General features: G+C 36.2%; 1 protein-coding gene across 1 annotated transcript; it reads right to left on the bottom strand.

Moving 5' to 3' along the window:
• Positions 1 to 2,030: 2,030 nt before the first annotated feature.
• On the bottom strand, positions 2,031 to 10,998 carry LOC118788558 (V-type proton ATPase subunit d 1). Its single transcript, XM_036544588.1, has 8 exons — positions 10,744 to 10,998; positions 9,903 to 10,074; positions 9,127 to 9,305; positions 5,234 to 5,313; positions 5,060 to 5,137; positions 4,709 to 4,885; positions 4,344 to 4,421; positions 2,031 to 3,925 (listed from the first exon to the last, which is right to left on the bottom strand). The coding sequence occupies exons 1-8, from the start codon at positions 10,871 to 10,873 to the stop codon at positions 3,764 to 3,766; spliced, it is 1,056 nt and encodes a 351-aa protein (XP_036400481.1). The 5' UTR covers positions 10,874 to 10,998; the 3' UTR covers positions 2,031 to 3,763.
• Between the last annotated feature and the right edge of the window lie 11,045 nt (positions 10,999 to 22,043).

The raw sequence follows: 22,043 nt of genomic DNA, 5'->3' as shown, positions 1-22,043 counted from the left end.
TGACTCTAACCGATAAATCTGCCATAACAGGGGCTGTGCTCATGTGGTTCACATCAAACCTATCAGACAGGCGATTTGTTAACTTTTTTTCAATCCTTATTAAATGCTGTGATCCACTCTTGCCCCACTAGGTTTGGTCCTGCCCTTGGCACCATTGCTAGTGATAGTTGCTTGTCAACTACCTGGTGCGTTACCTTGATATTTGTTGCACCTTGAATGTCTATCTTTTGCCCTGTGTACATTTTAAGATTAATGGGACATGCATCCAGCTCTGGTACCTTAGCATTACCCCATAGTTTTGATTAATCTGACTGGGATATTGCATAATTATTATTGCCATTTAGGAGACACTGTTATCCAGAGTAACTTACATAGGTTACAACTTCTGTATGCTACTCATTTGTACAGCTGGATATTTATTGAGGTAGTTCTGGGTTGAGTACCTTTCTCTAGGGTACAACAGCCGTATGCCAGCGGGGAATTGAATCAGCAGACTTGGGAATATGAGTGTCCTTAAGGTTGTGAAGAATGAAACACTCGAACCCATCGACCCCTTCTCCCTCCTGTAAGAAATTTGTTCTTGTTTCCTTTTCTCCTTTGCTCTCCTTTTCTGGGCTTGCCTTTCCTCTAAAATTTCAGCTAGAGTGCCTAGGCTCCATCTGTTCCATTATTTTTACTCTGGCAGACTCTTTTCATGAGCCTTGGGTTGCCGCAGTTGTGACATTTCTCCCCAATGGACCTGCACTTATTTGCGCAATGGCTGCTGGCTCCACAACTCAAGCACCTCATTCTGGGTGGTTGCTGCAAGCAGCAATCTGTAATTTTGTTAACAGTCCAGCACCATTTCATATGCTCACTACTCTTATTCATACATTTAAAATCTTGAATGTCTTGTTAACCACTTCAGTGGCCTGTGGTCTTTTTAAGGCAGTTTCAGAAGTTAAATGTATCCTCTGACAGTAATCTGCATGGTCTTCTGTCAAGCACACATTAACTTTCCTATAGTATTACAATGAGAGTACTGGTGTCTCTAACCTCACTAACAGGTTACAGTCTTGCACAAGCTTCCTCAGTTCCACTAGATATTCTGTCACACTTTCCACAGGTTTACAATTCCTTGACTTAAATTTCCATCACTCTTTCATCAGTTTCAGATTGAAATGAGTTTTCAGCAGACTCACCAACATTTTTTCACCAGGCCACACCAGGCTCAACAGATTTCTCATCATCTTTAAGTAGATGCTCCCATACCACTCAGTAGAATTGACCTATTCCTGCATGGGGCTCTAGGTAATTACTGTAGATCATGAAGAGTCGCAGAGTGGCAGTGTGTGGTTTTGGACATAGCCTAAACTCTGTGTCAGTCTCACTGGCTATTTAGGCAGGTAACATATCATAGCATTTCTGTACAACTTTTGTCCCTGCTTCAAACATTCTCATTTTCCAACTGATGATTCATTTGTGCATTGTAGGATTCATTAATCCATCTAGAGCACATCAAAGTTGATGTTGTTATATGCATAGATCTCTGCTGCTTCACTCATCAGTGGCATCAGTACCTTACGTCTCAAAGGCTTTTCAGACTGACAGACATTGTCATCTGGTGACACACAAGAAATAAATGCAACAAATATGCATAATCCAAATATATATTGTCAAGATACATAATCATGTGTATGCATATACAACACGTAGTTCAAATCACCCTGATTAATTTTGTCACCCAAGAGATGTTACTTGTGCCATGGGCAAAGACAGAAATAGAAATAAACTTACATCAAACAATCGTATTCAGGAACAGATCATCCTGTATTTATAGACATCAATAAAGGAAATACATTTAAGGTCATATCACACACATATATATATGTATACTATATAGCATTTGTTACATATTTTTCATATTTTTGTCTGAAGGTGAATCAATTTCATTAAATAAATTAACACTTCATTACAATTTAATTCTCAAGGTACAACTGCAGATGTACAAAGGACAAGAGCACAAGTTTAAAAGCAGAATCTTGAAAAGGTGGCATTGAAAAAACAGAGAATAGCCTACAGTGAAAGGGTTTCCCTACATAACAATAACTGGTTTGCCAGCTAGCTAATTATTGTATCACTTGGCAGCTAGATAAATTGCCAGTTCATTAGCTAGCTGTGTATTATAGCTAGCTAGAAATTCATTTTATCCAGACAGACAATACACGGCCGAAGATGAGTTTTAGCAAGAAAAATTAAACTGAGTTGGATTCGCATAGTCAGCATATGCTATGCTCACAGACACCTGCTCTCTGATGTTCCCAATATAGTTTCTAATGACAAAAAAATTGAAGTCGGATTTTCCATCAGTATGAAAACAAGGAAGTGAATCCGGTGCAATGGCCTAGTCTGACTTGCACAATTGCCATGACTTGCCTGCTTCATGCTGCAAATTAGCACTGTTTACAGTTTCAACTTTACAGCTTTGAGCTAATGTTGGTGAACATAAAATTTATCTGTCCTTCATATTCATGTCAATTCACTCAATCAAAATGGCTTCAATTTGCTGATGTGTCATCAGAACAAAAATAAAAAAGCTTTTGAATAGTCTGGTTGACAACACTGATTGACAAAAAAATGACACTTGCTAAGCAATCCATCACCCAAAAACATTTGAGAACCACTGATGCAAACCTCTTTGTATTTAGTTTAACAGCTGTAACAACTTCTTTTATAAGATAATCTGAATACTCACTACAAGCTAGAGGTGTTTTATTATAGACACACAGCTGCATCCTTTGAACACCTAATGTTACGCTTTCTTTGGTTTGTTTCCGAAATATCTTTTATATCATAGACTATTTTTCCTGACACTTGTTTGCAGAGTACAAGACAGAAGACACATTTGTGGGGAAGATCATATTACCACAACATAAAAATATGAGAAGTGTACCTTTTAAATGTAAACATCATTCTAAATACAGTTGCATGCACACTGGTATAAAGGATTTCTATTAGGGAGAAAATACTGCAAGTAAATGCAAATAATGTGATCGGAATTCAACACCAGGAAATTCACAATGCTTAGAAGAACCAGTTTTTGCCTGCCTGTAAATGACAAGATTATACATATCTATAATTAGCAGTTCCCATGGAATGTATCTATAATTATCAGTTTTGTTGACAACCACTTAAGTTTCCAAAAACTATTTATCCCCACATTATCTGGTCTGTAATCAATCATACCTTTAGCAGGTAACCTTAAACACAGAAACTCATATTTTTAAGCAGGTGTAAAAAAGCCATAAAGGTTATGGGGCAAAAAAGAAGTTCTTACAGTGTAACTGCACAGCCAGTTTAAGTGGATTCTACTGAGGGCAGAGGGCTTCTACAATGGGCTTTCTTTAACAAATAGTAATGAAGTTTGCTAAAGGTTCTACAGGTAAGAACAAAAGCAGTACAGTTTTTATGAAGCAAAGGGTACTTGAAACATACATCAAAACACAAATAAATAAATGCTCCATTACAGGCACAATGCCTTTCATTTCATTTTCAACAAAAGAAGAGAAATCATAATGCCTACGCTTACAATGTTGTAAATCTGTCAAGATTTCACAGCTGCAGGAAGGAAACGAGTTATTTAGTGTTTTAATTTAGGCATGAGAAAACAAAAGATGTCAATGAAAAAATAAATTTTCTTGCTCTCAGCAAAATATCCAGACACTGAAGAACTCACTGACCACCACACAGAATATGTAGGATGTAGAGTGGGTGTGGTGGGAGATTAGAAGATGGGGATATAATTGTCAATCTTAGCACGGTGTCTCTGGGCAATGCACTCTGCAATCCACACGATGTTCCTGCATTCTTGTTCCTTCAGTTTGACATAAGCGTAGAAGACACTGAAGTGAAACTGGTTCAGGAATGCTAGCTTGTTCAGCTTCACCTGACAGGATGTGAATCACATAAGACAGTCAATTTAAGGGCAGAGGAATATTGTCATGCTGCCATTTCCCAAAAATTCAACACTAAGATAACAAGAATAGAATGGTATAAACTATCAGCCTTTGATCCATACTTCAAAGATGAGACCGCGCTCAGCATTTCACAAATCTGGTCAGGAAGAGCTATTTTGTAATATTCTCTGAAGATAGAATTGGTCCACATATAGAAGTGTAGCACATAAGGTGCCTCTTACATCTTTAAACATAAAATTAAAATCTGACAGCAATATACCATTGATTTATTCTATAGCCCTGCCTATTTTCAAAGATCTCATTTCTTATAATAAAACATGTGACAGGCTGACATCAACAGGGATTTAGCATCTGCCTAAGGCTCTTGATAAAAGTCATGCTGCTCACCTCGTGTTCAAAAAATCTGTCTTCAAGTGTTTTATCTCCTGGGTTGCTGCCAGCTCCCTCAAAGAGGAGCTTGTATTCCTGGAAGATACGGATTGCGCAGATGTTACTTCATATACATATATTTTCTATAACAAGGAGGCAAAATGTAAAAGCCATACTTGGTCCCCACATGACTGCTTAAATGCCAACTGCGCTTACCCATTATAGAGCAAATTGTAACTTGTTCAGTGAGCAGGGGAAACATCTATAAGTGAATGCATTATAGTCATTTCAAATTCTCTACAATGGACAACGCTATCATTTGTGAGGTTTATAAAAGATTTCTCTGCAATCTTTGCTTTCCAGAGCAGTGCCAGAGCACTCACGGGGTAGTAATCAGCCACGGCTTTGACTTGCTCATAATCGTCGGCACGGGCCAGCTGAGCCAGCCCCTCAGGGTGCAGCTTGCCACAGTGGGGGAAGAGCTTGGCCCTGTCCTCTTTGGACAGCTCAGTGCCAAAGGAGTTAATGGTGATGATGAACGCCCTCCTGTCCGCCTCAAACTGCAGAAAAAGATAAAGCCTGCCTGTTACGATTTGTCACAGTGTGTCCCCTTTTTCAAAAATGAATAAATTACTGTATATACATCAAATGAAAAAAAAAAACAATACTCAAATGAGAAATGTCTAAGTGTATTTTGGTTTGGTTAGCATCTTAAAAATATGGAATGTACTCACTTCCAGAATGGGACACATAGTGTCTGCCGTGGTTCCGCCCAGTGAAGTGCAGAACTTGTAGAAAGATTCCAAATATGCCTAGAAAAATGGGAAAATCTCAGTATTTGTTTTTAACTAAAGTTAACTTTTTTTCCTATGGACAAATAAAGTATTTTTAAATTAATTGTTATTCACCTTGTAGAGGGTATTTCTTATAATTTCAATGTTCATTTCATCCAAGTCCTGCTCAGATATGCAATCCTGAAAGAATGCAGCTGTAACAAAACATAAAAAGCCAGAACCATCAAAATGGACTTAAGACAATTATTTCAGATGTATGCAGGTGCTTTGTAGCTGAAGCAGTCTGACAACATCTGTTTGCAAACCATAAAAAGTCAGATGCACACAAAACATGGAGAATTTTACATCTTACCAATTACAATTGAATTTGTGTCGATTAATAATCTTCTTTCAGAATAATAAATGATGAGGATCTAGAGACAGAGGTTAATGGCCCAGCATTACCTAAAATTACTGTAATCAGAAATGGCTGAGGTATGAAGGGCAAAATAAAGATTATATTTCACAATGCATATTAATGTTTTTCAACCCTGGTCCTGGCAATCTACTGCATATACTCATTGCAGCTAAGCCATCTATACACTAATTTGCTATGAGCTATTAAATAAATGACAACTACTCACTATGTAACCTCACCAACACTAAGTATTGGTTGTTAGTGTTTTGTTACAGAGATTAATGAAAAACATTTGTCTGCCAAACAATGGAAACCATGCTATAGCTAGAACAAGTAACCGAACTACTGAAACTTACTGAGAAAATTGCACAAAAGGGGGAGATATTGATGAAAAGTTAAACCACTAATTTTCTTAGCACAAATACTTCAAACAGTGTTCTTCTGCAAATAAATAGAGGGATGTCCAGTAAAGATCTGTATTGTTATCGGTAATCAGATCTAATCAACTGAGAGCTTAGCTGTAAATGAAAACCCAGCAGAGAGGGTCCCCAGGATCAGAGCTGGGACATTTACACCATACATACATAAACTTGCAACACAAAATTTCAAGTAATACATCTGAGATATCATATGATCAGCTCAAAATCTCATCCTAATCAGTGAACTAGCTACTCCTCAAAAGCTATTTTTCCAACTGCTTAGCAGGTGCCTACAGAATTAGTATTATTAAAATGAACTTAAATCTAACTCATTTTCTTTTAAAATCAGACCTACTAACTTTTTATGCTGTGGTGCATTGTACAGTCTTGATAAAATCCTAATTAATACCCCTCAGGACACACAGTTCATCTCTGTATTCAAACACAATTCACATTGCCAACATATTTCCCACCTTAAGTTCTGCATATGAACCTCTTACTGCCAAAGTTGTTTTATAGCTGGGAAGCCTTTTGATTTTTTTTCCTTCCTTCTTTTCTTTGGTCTGCTGTGCATGGAAACTTTTGGGGGAACCTTTTTTTCAAAACATTTTTGGAAACTACATGGTATGCATGTTGCCCAAGGGGTCTATTAATCAAATTGCCGAGGGTTTTTGGTTGTTTGCTTTTGTTTGGCAGCTACAGTACTGGACCAGGACCAGCTCTGTAAAAAATTAAGACCCGTTTTATTACAACTACAACTCAAAAATGGCCAGTGATTTAATACAAATTTGACAGTTGTGTCAATTATACACTGATGACAATCATAAATTTTTGAGAAGGGAGGAAAAAGCCCAACACCCCATACCCACTCCCACAACAACATTCAAAAAAAAATTCAAAGGGGTTTCATATGGCAAAATGCTTGTGTATTTATGTCAAAAGAGCATTTACTGATATGATGCTTACTTTGGATGCTACATGGCTGAAAATTTATAATAACAGCTGCATTCTGCTTTTATACATGGTTTTAACCTGCCACCTAGAATCGAAGCTGAAAACATGGAACACATAACACTTACTGGAAGTATCATTCACACGAGGCAAAATTTTATTTTACTGTCTGTACACATGTACGTTTCCTTAGAATTCTGGTGAGGGGACAATTTTACAATGGAAGGATTTTACAGTTAAGTCAGTATGTAAAGCAGCAGACAGTCAATGCTCAAAGATAAAATGTAAGGAGGTCTGATATCAGGATAAAGAGCAAAGTCTACAAGTGTAAATTTGTGCAGTGTCATGAATCTTGTTCACTGGCATCATAAAACTGTATTGTTGTCTTGAATACATGTCATGTAAGTTAGATTATCCTTATATTACCCAATAAAGACAGTATTCAGACTAAGAAGTTCACTTCCCGTGACTTTAATTTTGCTGCGTAGCTAGTTTTCAGTAAGGAGTTGAATACGATCAGAATGTGTGCAAATGAAACACAATAAGTGTGCAAGTCATTACATTGCTGGCTTGTAAAAAATACAGAACCATCATTTTGCATCTAGCTAGATCATCATGCTAATTGACATGGTAATTGTTTTTGTTCAATGCAGACAACTAGCTGCTTAGCTATCTAAATACATGTCTTTTCATTAATGAAAATAACAATTTGTACCAATAACCAGCTGTTATAACCGTAATCATTTAGCCTGGAAGTCCACACTATTGTGGAGTACAGTTGAGACGTACAAGGAAAGTGAATGAGCGAGTCCATCCTTAATGTGATATCACAAAGTATATACACAAGGAGGATGGGAAAGGATGTTATTTGGGAGCTCATTAGGCACTTCACTGTCATCACTTCAGCACTGTGTCTCATGGCAAACACATACATGACACTGCATGAAACCATGGAAACAGCAAAGGGAAACTGTAATGTTTATAATGTTGAAAAACATTAAATACAAATCTGAAAGTTGGTAAGACTACACATTTTTTATAAATCACGTTCTTTGCCATTCTTTTCCATTATTTACGAGCACTGTTTTGGAAATTTTGGACAGCATGGAGGTAAAATTATATTAATCTGCTGGAAGTAAAATTGTATCCCATTCAGGGTGCAATGCACAAAACATTACTTTGACACAAGAGTCCCATTCCCCTTAATCTTCCCAGTTATAGGAATGTAACAATTTTAGTTTTACATTTTTTATAACTGATGTCTGTTCAGAATTGTAGAGAACAGTGGACTGACCACCCTTCTGCAATGTGGTCAGTCCACTGTTCTCTACAATTCTGATCTTTTCCATTATTTACTAGCACTGTCTGCAAATTGAGAACAGCATAGCGGAAAAATTAATCAGCAAAAATTGTCATTATATCCCATTAAGGGAGACAACGCACAGCTATTACTTTGACAAAACAGTCCCATTCCCATTAATCTTCCCAGTTTTAGCAATATAACAACTTTAATTTTACATTTATTATGATTGATGTCAGTGGGCTGACCACATTGTTGTACAGCGGGCAACTGGAAATCTGACTTCACTGCAAACAAGGCTAGTGATTATTGTGAAACATTTTATTTTTCTAACTCTCGACAAATGTACCTTGATAAGCATGTAAACATCTGAGTGAATCAGGGTAGCTTAAGCTTTGAAATCCAGCTGCAAACTGAAAAGTCACTCTAGACAGTGTCTGCCAGATGAATAAATGTTAATGAAAAGGTGTTTGACAGTTTCAGTTCACTTCCAATTACATCACACTGGAATCCTTTGGTCAAATATTGCCACTTTGTCGTGACTGTGTGTGTTGTGTGTGTGTGTGTGTTTGTGAAACATTCATTCATAATTGCATTGCACTTACTTTTGGGGCTTGGACATCTTTAAGGGTTCCTGCAACCTCCAGTTTTACTTTATATTCTATCATAGGTCCAAGAGGTCATTTTCTATCCAGTTGTACCAATTCTTATAACCATGTGCATCAAAAAAGTCAGGTAGCTAGGTAAGTATGAGTTGTGGCTATGGCTAAGATCTCTAGCTTTCTAGCAAAGTTTATTTTCAATACACACTGGTGTATGGTGAGATATTTTATCTGACTCACTTGGTGCAAGCAAATTCATGAAAACATCATTTTCAATTCTGAAAGAAAAGAGGTTTATGTACTGTGATGGCTTTACCCATGGAAATGCATAACCTTACCAAGTGGGGTGTCGACCAGGATGGCATTGTAGAGCTCAGCTGGTGTTTGGGCAATGTTGACAGCCTCCATCTGTTCAAAGCTGCCCAGCGGATGGCACTTGGGTACCAGCTCAGAGATGGCACGCTGGTGCAGAGTGCCCGTGATCAGAAGGATGACATTATCAATCATGTAACTGTACCTACAATGGGAGAGAAAGATTTAAGTAACAGTTTCTCAATATATAACAACTGAACAAAGTCTGAGACAATCAGCCAAGGGTTTGGTAAACAACATCACTGGCTGTGGGATATTTTCACAGGCAGCTGTGGTATTCAGCTTCATTAAAGGATCACTGTTTGCACTACACCATTACAAGCTCTAGCTAAAAGACAAGGAGAATGCACTGCATTGGAGTGAGACATTTTAATGGAAAACAGAATTTTTAAATAAAAAAATCTATATTTTGAATTAAATGATTCAGATTAACAGATACAATTAAGCACTGATGGAAGAAGTTCAATAATAAGGTTAACCCTATGTAGCTACATAAAAAATGAACCACTTTACATGTTAAAATATAAACGTGCACCCTAGTTTTTGGACAGAACTTAAAGCTAATCAAACCATTAAGTATGGTTTTCCAATACTCTGAAAATGAATGAAATACATTTTAGATTCGTGTGCTTATTTTTTCTTGCTGCTTCGTCCTCCAGCCCCATCATACCTAGAAGGAACAGTGATTTACTCATTTCTCAATCACACTGTAGTGGATGTCACTGGGAATTTTTGAGCTTACGTGATGAAATCCATAAAACTAGCAAGTGGCTCATAGGACTGGTTCCTCATGTGACGAAACTCCACAACCATTTTTTCTTTCAGCTTGTCATCAATAACGGAGACGGTGAGAGGCGAGGCCTCGTTAGCTAGGAAACTCCCATAGTCCGTGCTCTGGAGGTGCAGCTTCAAATCTATTAGACAGAAATGACAAGAAATATACAACCCAATAACCCCTCTTAAGATCATTAAGTACTTCAGCTGAGATTCAATAAAACAAGCCAATGCAGAAACCTGTTACCGCTAAATTGGAATGACGTTACAGTATCTAGCTCGCTTAATAATCTTTAACTACACTCTACCTTTAATTCAGTGTTATTAGCAGTTGCGGCCAGTCGTGATGTAGGCAGGTGTTGACCTGCAAAATCTTCTAAGAGCGTGCACATAATTTTTAATGTGGCGAGGGTTTCATATTAGCATCACTATCATTTCAGAACTGCGAAACAGAGAATCCCTGGGTTGGTAGCTATCGTTAGCTATTATGCAAAAAGACAGCCAACTAGCGAGCGAGCTGTATCCACATTTTACACATAGATACTGGCTGGGTATCTTGCAGTAAAACAAATTTAGCAGACTAGCTAGAGATGGGTAACTTGCGGGTCTGTGTCACTCACGTCCATTGCGCATAGAGGCCCCAGAAGCTCGCGAATCGAATATTTCTGTGAGGTTATTGACTGTTTCTTGCAACCATCACCCCTGCTGCCAGAAATGTAGCTACAGTCCAAAATTAACGCATACGATCGACATATGAGCGACTTCGCCTACTTTGCTGTTTATCGTCACCATTGCATCCACTGACTCACCTTCCAAGGTTTCGCACTGGACTAGGTTGAGATAGTCGCCCTGCGAAAGGATTCCAGCCTTGAAGCCTCTCACCAGCCCCTCTAAATAGCCATTATCCACATTAAAATACAGCTCCGGGAATGCAGGCATGATTATATGTCAAAAGCCGTTCAACGATTTGGAAGAATCTGTTACACTGCACAGGGTTGCTCCGCCAAACGTCGACGGTACACAAGATGCAAAGATATCCGGCTGCACACGGAAGCGCGGTCACATGATAGCTTCATGTGACCAGATGTGACCAGCCATTAGCAGAACTGACGTCAAGCCTATAGCACAAGATGGGTGGGCGGTGAGATACGTTGCAGAAACCAACATGGCGACGCCTGCGTCCATGTTCCCATTGACCACAAAGGAGAAACAGAAAGCTTTTTCTACGAATTTAATACATTGATTTTTGTATATTAAATTAGTTTCAATCCTAATAAATATATGACACATTTTGTGTTTTGTCTTGACACTACTCCATAACGAATTTGATCGAGTTGCTGCATTTTTCTCAATATTAAAAGCTGATCTCTAAATAATAATAATAGTAATAATAATAATAATAATAATTATTATTAGTAGTAGTAGTAGTAGTAGTAGTAGTCGAAGTAGTAGTAGTGGTAGTATTATACATTTATTTGTAAAGTGCCTTTCAATCAATATACCCGAGGTACCTTACATAAAACTAAGTCACGTCAAATGTCAGCAGAGCAATATACGATGGATAAATACTCCAAGCTAAAAAAACAAAATAAATAGGCATAGTCTATCTCACAGATCATGGCGCTGCCACCACCTTTGTTGTCCCATTGTGGTCTGGGTAGAAGGGAACCACAGTGAAATAGGAGATAGCCACTGATTAGGTCCCAGCCTCGAGTGGTCTAAGGCCACAGCAACCATCTACACACAGAGCACAACAATGTAGTAAGACATTAACAATATAAATTTAGTAGCTCCGAGGTATGACAAGTAGTCAAATACGGGCTTAAACAAAAGGGTAGGGGGTTTAGCATGCAAGCAACAAGGGCACACTAAGAACACCACACCACACTAATATGCATAGAATTTAAATGGCAAAACATTTGAAGAATTTATGATGATCAGATGTAACAATGCTGAGTGAAGGGCTGGATAAAAGTAAAGCAAACTGACCTTAAAACAGTCAGTGTTAGAGTTTTTTATGATCTAAAAATTACATTGAGTTGCTCATGACTACTTTAGTAATTGGACTATAACACTATTTAACATCTGATGTCTAAGGCAGTATTTTAACTGGTATTAGCATTGTTTGCACTGGTAAGTGGCAGGTGTTTTTGGAAGCTGGCAGAGGCACATTTGTCAGAATGAATGAGACTGCTTTCATTTTCTCTAAATGACTAGAATGTCTTTAAATGTTACGGAATTAATTCTTCCTCCTGTAATCCAAATTCATATTTAAATTAGATTAGGCTGTCTACCACACTAGAGTCAGAGTTGCTGTGACAGTTAAATTTAAAACTTTACTAGTTCAGTTATGTTGGGATGCAGTGCATATAACTGCATATGAGCCTTTGTAATATTCAGAAACAAAATTGTAAAGTCAAAATCTGCCTGTCCCTGCAGATCATTTCTGCAGACATTTATTTCAGTTAAACAAGTATTAAGTTGCAGATGCAGCGGTACCTTTCAGAGATTGTGTTGCGGTTAACTGATTAATATAGTGTTTTAATTCAAATGTGCTCAAATGCATTTTTTAATTTTATATTTATAAATTAACCCAAGATATTGTTCTTTCGTTGTATTGGCAATCATACAAGAGTGGCCAGATATTATCAGATATTATTATCTATGAAAGATGATACAATCTATCCATATTTTAAATGCTGCCTTTTATTAATGTTATGTTTGTTCATCTTATGTTATTTGATCATGTCTTTCTTTTTCTATTTTTTCTTTTTCCTTTTTTGTCTTTCTACTTTCTATTCTATCATTGTTTTAAAGCCATTTTATTGAAAACCACATTTGTGAATATTTATAAGAGCACATTTTTAGCATTTTATATATATATATATATATATATATATATATATATATATATATATAAAGATGTTATGGAAAATAGTAACAGTCTTGTGCAACCATAGAGCTAAACCAATTTTTACAGCAAACAAACTAACAAAAACACAGTGATTATACTACATACCAATGTCTGTGTGGATCTGCACCATAAGATTACTGGCACTGGATCAAAATCTACCAGGTGGGTAATAAAGTATATGGACCACTGAAATATCTGGGCAAGCACTGGCCTGTAGGATACACAAACTTGCTGAAGGCAGACCAGCATTGGATTGGTGAAATTACAATGCTCTGTCAGCTTGGGCTCCTGTCTGTTCTGGGTTTGTATACTGCCTGGTATTAAATTGAAATTATACATATATCTCTGAAAACCTCTGGATGCTATATAGCTAAGTTAGCTAGCTATGTTTAACACCCATCACTTACTAATCAGCTAATGGTCACTTAATTACATTTAATCATTTGACAGACGCTTTTATCCAAAGTCTCCTGTACAAAGCTGCCTATGACACAACCTCCAAGAATCACTCTCATAAGAAGCTGTACAGAGATCAGGGGTTTCAGTTTGCAACATGTCAGCAATTTTAGCCCAGCCAGCTAATTCCATCATTATCTATGTAAATTAGCTAGATGGATCAATTGTCACACTTTCAACATTCTCATTAGAATCACAAACTAGCCGGATAGTTCAACTCCCAAATAAAATTTCAGAACACACACAATTTGAATAATGGACAAATAAGTGGTCTTTGAATGAGGAGTCATACTGTTTTTTCCAGTTAATACAAACACAAACAAATGTGCTGAGTGATACACTGCTCTGACCATCATGTTATAGCTTTTTCTGTCTGTTTTGTATGGTCTTTGTAAACTAGTCATCACTGACTCACATTCAGATGTCTTAAAAATCAGTCTAATACTTCAAACTAAAAAGTGTAAAGCAGCTCATCCAAATTTTGTTGTAAAGGACATGTCAAGGCTAAACACAAAACATGTCATATTCTTATATTTGTTATGATTATAGCTGAGATAGAAATACCAGTGAATTTAATTGTGAAGGACAGCCTTAATCTGTCCTCGAAACTGCTTAGTTAAATGTATTGTTGTGATTTGTTAAATGCTTGTTGCAATGCAATGTGTCTTTTACAATCCTGTGTTAATTTCCTTTTACATTGTTGTCAGCAATGAGCTCATGCCACTCAATTGCATTCAAACAGATTTATTGTATGTCTAGTTTAATATTGTTTTATTCTGTGTATGGTGGAGTAGTGGGAAAGTATGTATCCTTACATGAAGAATGTGTCATAATATGTTTAACTAATAACTATGGATAGTAATTCTCAACCGTCACATTCCCAGACAGGTGAGTTGCTTTTGACATTTCACCTCTGAAAGGAGAACACAATACTGAGCTGAGGGTGGTGTCACTTGATAAATTGTGTGCTTTTTTGCTATTTCATAATACTTGACTCTTACCTAGATGTTTGTCACACTTATTCATTATTAGGATAAATATTTGTTTCTCTTGCCCTCTCTTTCCTGTTGTGGTTGAGAGGCAGATCCCCCTGTACCTTATTTCTCATACAAAAGGTGAAACTAATTTGACAATATTAGAAGATATTGGTACAAAAATTGTGATCAGAGTGCTATTGGAATTTTTTTTCTGTGCTGACGTCAAATTACTAAAAATAACTGTGCCACGAGCATTACCATTAAAATCCTGCCCAATATATTTTACACAAGAAAGTGTAACCATAAACATTGCTCAGAATTTTTGTGGTTCTCAATTAAGTAAATGCACAACATGGACAACATATGGCTCACTAATATGCTCCTTTTTAAAATGCTCCATTATCTGTCATGAACAACAAATTGAACAGATAGAGGGCTTAGTTAGGAAAATAATTTTAAGATGTTCTTGCCTCAACCTTTGAGTGTTTTTCATTTAACATTCTGTTCTCAGTAGTTTATTGAGGAAATGTCCTGTGTCAGATGTTATTTTTGTTGATATTTTCCAGAAAGCATGATTGAATTTCTAGTATTTGTTTTCCCCATGTATAATACAGAAAGCCATTACAGTTATTTTGTTAGGCATCTGGGATTATACAGGTTGTCATAGTACAGTTTAATTTTTTAAATTTTAATTTAACATTTTTTCTATTGAATGATGGACAATTGCATATACACATACACATATTTGGTCAAGTTTTATAATGATGGTTCAGTATGTTCTCAATATTAAATGTTAAAAACATTAACATACATAAATCATAAAGCCTATGTATATTTATTCAGTTGAGGCCCACCCAGACTATGCACACATGTGAGTAGTTCAGAGAACTGAATACATGACTGCATTTGAATGTATGTTAATGTATTTAAATAATATATGTATCACAGATTACACTGGCTTGGGCAAATGAGTGAAACAGCACCTCCGAAACCACAATATACCTACCTTACACACTAGAAGCCTTCATTGCACCAGCATCAGCACCAGTAGAAATGTATGTCTCAAACATGACAATGACCCACAAAGTCATGTTCTACTACAAGGGAACATTATGTGATGAATGTTCATGAAGGCCACTAATAAGAAAGGGAATTACATCCAAGGTGACAAGATAGTTTTCTAGGAAGTTCCACTTTGTGGCCATTCTCTTAAAAGCTTGTCTCAATCAATTAATGGGATTTCCTCCATTCCATTAGGGCATAAAGGGCACACAAATGGCTAATGATCACTAAATTAAATGATGCTGATTATGAACAGGATTCATACAGCCATCAGTTTATCATTTTGAAGAACTTTCAAGCCCTTTGTCAGAAACTAATTTTTATTTTCTAGGATCTCATTTAATATTGGTAGTTCAGTAATTTCGGTCAGTGTACATAATCTTACTGATCAACTCTAACTGCAGTAGTTGTTAACACAACCTTAAAACTTAATACCATGAAAGAGTTTTCTGGATATGGCATATTGTAAGTGTAAGGCACATTCAAGATATCATAAAAACAAGTCTCACCTGCACAACATGACAACACAGTGTGAATTGCCAGGTCTTCTCTGGACAGCACATTTTGTCAACACAAGAGAAAAGTAATGGAATCACTCAGAATGCAGGAAGAGATTTATTCTATTAGAAGGATAATTTTTCATTTAAGTACCTTTCATCCAGATACTGTCTGATTTGCCTGGTATTCCAGTACTTGAATTTTAGACACCAGATTCAAACAATTAACTCGCTTTAAGGACCTATGAACCCTATATGAGGCTCTGCTGAATAAAATAAAATATCGAACTGAATATAAACACATTCAAACTATACATTATCTTTATGACAAACAGATTTATACTAATATGCAACGGTCCAAGCCAAACACACATACATCCATTAACACAGGAAGTCTTGAACAGTAATTTGATAAGAATACAAATATGTATTAATTGTTAATGCATTGGACATTAAAATTGTCTTGCTGTTATTTAAGCACATTAGTACTTGGGATTGACTGAAAAGGTCTTGACTGAAAAGAACAAGTTTTAATACAAATAATTCAAATGTTATGTAAATTGTGCATTCTAAGAAGTTTAGACCTTGCAAAAAAAAAACCAATGGGCTCGGCTGCAAAAGTTGATGAAATGGCAAGGAGTTGTTTCTGCATATGTTTATACACAAGTAGGAAGTGATTATGGAGCTTTTCTTTAAATGTATGTATATTATGTTTTTTATCCCATTTTTAGGTAATTAAAGTGATAGGTTTGTCTTTGGGCCAGCAAGGGAGAACCCTCCACTAAAGCAGATATGAAATACTGAGACCACTCCTCCCACCCACTGACTCAGATCATGTGTCCACTGATTATTCCCTAAGGGAGCCTTATAAATCAGGACATCTGTGTCCCTCTGTGAGAGAAGCACTTGGACAAGACTCTAGAGGACAGCAGGTAGGGTAGAGCTTCAGTTTTTCCTAAATGGCTGAAAACAACTCGTTCAATGGCTCTTTATACTCAAGCGCTTGTATGGTACAGTTACAGTATGTGTTCTTCAGCATAGCTGTGTGTGCTCCCATCAGTTTAATTGAACCAGAATGTTTTCACAGTAGCAAACATCTGCTTTTGCCGTTTGTTAGAAATGATATGTATCTATGTTCTCCACACTTAGCAGCACACTTTAATATATGTGACAAAGAAGAACTAAATCAGCGCTTAATTATTCATCGATGAAACCTCTGTTTTATAATACCTAGAAATAGTATTTTGTGGCATGTATCCAATCTTTGAGAATTAACTAGCAATAACAGAACATGCATTATCCCTTTATCATGTTTTATACATAAGAAACTACAAAAAATCACATGGATTTTACACAATTTGAAACTTACCTAAAGTGCTAAATTGTTCTTCTGTTGTAATTCATGTTCTAACAACGAATGTATGAAGTGTTTATTTTCCATGTGTGAGGATTGTGTAATTAACTTAAATTCAGATGCAATGCATATGAAAACACATGCATGTGTGTGTCTGTGCACGCGTACATGTGCATGTGTATGTAACTGAGGAGCTGAGTATATCACCAGAAGAATACATGATATGTAGAATACATGATTCCTTGTTCTATAAGTCTGTGTTTTTGTCCACTTTTTCAAAGTGCTGTGCGTTACTTCAGTAAGACACCAGCTGTATGAATGTCTAATATGTACAAATACAACCTATGTAAATTGTACATATATAAGTGTAATTTCATAATAGTATACAGTTTCATAGTTACTGAAATTAATGAAAACCCAGGTGTCCAGTGAAAACTACACTACAAGAAGTTAAAGGCAATCAATAAAATGGAAGGATACTAACTTAAGCCTTTACTGCTTTGTCCATTACATAAACTTTTTCTCCTTGCCAACAGCATAAGATCTGTGAATTTGCAAGAGCTCATTCATCCAGCTTGTAGCCATGGTGTTGTGGAAGTCTCAAGTCAACATGTGGCTCTCAGTTATGTTTTGCTGCTGGGTCCTGTATGGGACCCATTTGTCAGATGGGGCTGTTCATGGGAATGCCCGATTTGAGGAAACTCAACCCCATCTGCCGAGAACAGTGGAAGAGCTGTCTTTTCTGTCTGACATAGGTTAGTAGTCCATTTTCTAATCCCTCAGAATCTTCCCTCTGAAGATTATTTAGGCCAACAGAGCAGACTTGATGCCTTTTCACCAATAATAATTTTCTTGCTATGTCATTTTCATAGCTCATGACCAGGCTCTTATTTTCATTTTATAAACAAATATAGGATTTGAAAATCAGTCTTTCATTTCATTCCATTAAACTGAATGTGGAACAGCTTGCACAGAAATGATTGCAAAACAATAAATTACAAACTCAACCAAACTCTTCATAAGAAGGGCCATAGTATTCAATAAATAAAATGGAGATTGCATTATAATTGAATTATCATTATGCAAGTTATTCTAGGTAAGAGTGTGTGCTAAGCAAATAGTATAATAGGATCTATATGGGATTTCTAAGTATACCTTTTAGAGATGTTGTAATTTATATCACAGTTGCATGTTTTTAAAAAGTGAAAAATAGTCACAAATTCAAGATTTTTGTTATTATTTATTGGATGTGACATGATGGCAAGGTGTCATCTAAAATGAATTCAGGAAACTTCATAATTTTATACGCTATACTTTTGATGTAATCAGGTTTAGCACAGAAGTATTACAAATCGAAGATGTAGTCAAATTATATCAAAAATGAATATAAAAAGGTTAACAGAAGTGTGTTGCATGTTTCCTTTCTAGAAGAAGTAAAGTATTTTTTGATATAACATTAGACGAGAGCAAGAGAGAGAGTCCGCAGATATGCAGTATATTTATGTAAATGATATCAGGTGTTTTGTACGTATGCCATATTGCCAGAGTAAAATTAAATTGAAGTACTGATTTTTTGTCATAAGCTCGTTAAATCTATAGTGTATGCATACACGGGTACATGTGTGTACATATGTATGTACCCCACTCTGAGGTTCTTTCCAAAGTTTATTATTTGTATTGTCATTGTGATTATCAATCCTCTTATCCAGTTATCATAGATTAAAATGAGCAATATGAGCAATATGCTCATTTAAAAACATCCAATGAAGCGTTTTAATGAATGTTCATCAAATATGAATATGCAGATCATGGTATTATATATTGAATATTCCATTATGAAAGGACAAGAGTTTCACTTTTTTCCGTCTTCCAAGAATGATGTTAAAAACCATTTTTATGTCATTTAACCATTAAAAACCTTTTAACCTAGTGTTTCACATGCACAAATGGTTTCAAAACATATTCTTTAAAAATCTGGTTAGAAAAAAATGAGCAAAGCCTGTGATTTGATCTTACGTAAACAGTACAACATTCAGATTTGGTACCTGATCATGTACTGAAACTGATGGGCTCCTCTCTCAGGTAAAGGTTCACTCTCCACACTTCATCCTGAGCGTTTTGTGACCAACTCAGAAGAGCTGCTGATGGATGATGCTGTATTAAGCAATGAGGAGGAGGTATACATACTGAGTTCATCAGTTTTAATTTCATTGAAGCAGACAGTGAAAGAATATATATTTTAAACAATAACACACTTCTGGCCTTTTACTCTTTTTTATTATAAATGATTAATTAGTAATATAATAAATATATGTTTTACATATATTGCTCGATTGATGAAATGAGCAGACTGTAATAGCATCTTAACAAGATAATGTAACACTCTACAGGGGTTAAGATGTAGGTCATCAATACTAATAGCTCTTCAGCTCTTCAGTTCTTACACCTGAGTTTTTAATTTAGTGATTTTATTTACTGTTGATGTTGTACTTGACTTGATTATGTGTCCTGGAAATGGGTATTCAGCTAGATCAGAGACTATTTTCTAAGCTTGACTAATTTTCAATCTGTTCAATTAAAAAAAAAAATACCTGAATTGTTTGATTTGTGGAAATAGTACATACAATGTACAAGGACTTTTTTGTTTAAACATTTTTTATATGTTTAACAAAACAAAAACACTATTAATAGCAGTATTAACACTTCTCTTTTGTTGCTGTACCTGCAGAATGTGTCAGAGGCAATTCCGCTGCAGAGGCGTGCTGTACGCTCCCCACGTCGCTGTTTCCGCCACCAGGAGTCCTGTCTTGGCCACCAGCTGCCCTGCTGTGACCCCTGTGACACCTGCTATTGCCGCTTCTTTAACGCTATTTGCTACTGCCGCAGAATAGGACAGGCCTGTTCGCATGCACGTCCCTAGCACTCCGTCAAGGTCTCGGGACTCTATACATCTGTTCCTGCTGCAGAATAGGATAGACTTGCCCTCACAGGTGGCAATAGCACCCCTTCACTCTGGGTATAGATCACAGTTTCTACAATAGCAAGGTCACCCAGCCTTGTTTGCATTGTTAACATTTTCAATCCTCCACCGTTTGGGTGCTGTGTCTACACACATGTAACCACTGTGTAAATACTTATGTATCTTTCGTTACATGTGGTCTGTTATTCTGTTTTTTTCCTGGATTAGAATAAAGTAGTGGCAAATTAAACAGTCTGTCTGATGTCTTAAAATGCTTTTCAAAATCTAGTTACAGGGCATGCTGTTCAGTTTTCACAGAAAGAGGCTGCAGACCTCCCGTCCACAAAGTGAAGTTAATTTAAGGGCAACATTAATCTAAAAAAGTTTCATTATTTTAGTTTAATCCAAGATATTAGCTGTGATTGGTCCACACTATCCATATAGCACAGCCACAGAGGTCTTGATAATTCCATTTTAATAATTTTAAATGTAACTAACAGTCATCACACAGAGTGAACATTTTAGACCACCTAAAAACGAATAGTTTGATAGTTTATTTAAATGTGTTAAAAATAAGATAAATATACTGTAACTTCTTGGGTAGTAAGATATTAAGTTAATCAATATTCCTTGGCCAATATGAGCTGCTGTTTTTTGTGGTTAAAATACCACATTGCCTTGAACACACCTTTTTACATGTTTGCTGGGATATTGCAGGAAGAGTAGCCATTACTTACCCATTTTAAAGCCACTTATAAGTTGCAATAATGTATTTAGACAATTTAGCAGTCCTTAGAATTGCAGGATTAACAAATGAATGATGAATCATGAATCATGCATTCACTCACTGCACTCAAAAGCAGATTTTATGAGATTGAAAAGTCTTACAAGAAGCCTATCCTTCTCCCTGGGATGACTAACAAAATGCCCTTAAGTGAGGGCAACCATAAATCAAGAGGAAGTGGTTTGCTAACCATCCTGAAAACTGAAACAGAATCCAAAAAGAAGAACAAACCACAACAATTCATATGAAGATGAGTTCATTAATAAAATATATTTTTAAAAAATGGTTGTTAGTTTTTGCAATTAATCTTTCAGTTGTAATCTGTTCATTACTGTCAACCTTTACATAATACAAAATTGGTCACAAAATTAATGTTAAAATGTTAATGGTAAATGTGTGTAAGACATGGTATGGTAGCTTTTCAGTGCTACTTGGTAATTTTAACAAAGAAATGTATATACTGTGTGCTTTTCTGCTGAGAAAGAGAGATTACCTGTGAAAATGTACAGATCATGAGGAGATCCATATGTGCTTTTTCAAACTCACAAAAACTGTTTGAAGTGATCAAAGAATAATATTATCTGAGTGCTGAGAAACCACATAATGTTCACTCCCCCAGCATATTCCCAGTTCACATGACATCCAGGTCAGAGTAAACCAAACAACAAATAGTTCTTTATGCCATTACCGGGACCTCCCTGGGCACTGCAGGACCAACAAGCAGCTGATCCCTTGATACTCGGCTAATTAACATCAAACAACAAAATATTATATCACATTTGCTTAATAGGAAGACATTGTTCTGATGCATATAGTTTTTCATGGGACATAAGATAGGAGAGCTGTGTCAAGATTCATATGATTCTAATGAGTCTGGCCATAACTGGTCAGCCATCTTCTTGTGGTCACAGTTCATAAGGGCAAAGGGATTTATTGCTCTTAATTTTATGCTCTATTACTGTGCTCTGTTTTTAAGTAATGCCAATTGCTCAGAATTCCAGAATTTCTAATAAAGACAATGCGGTCAAATGAACTGCATTCAATGCAATCATTCAGTTTCATTTGCAATTCAGCTCAATCAGAAGAAGAGAAGAAAACATAAAGAA

The sequence above is a fragment of the Megalops cyprinoides genome, chromosome 13, assembly GCF_013368585.1.
Source record: "Megalops cyprinoides isolate fMegCyp1 chromosome 13, fMegCyp1.pri, whole genome shotgun sequence".
NCBI lineage: Eukaryota > Metazoa > Chordata > Actinopteri > Elopiformes > Megalopidae > Megalops > Megalops cyprinoides.
The sequence above is the reverse complement of the archived record's forward strand: the minus strand, read 5'-3'. Positions and strand labels throughout refer to the sequence as shown.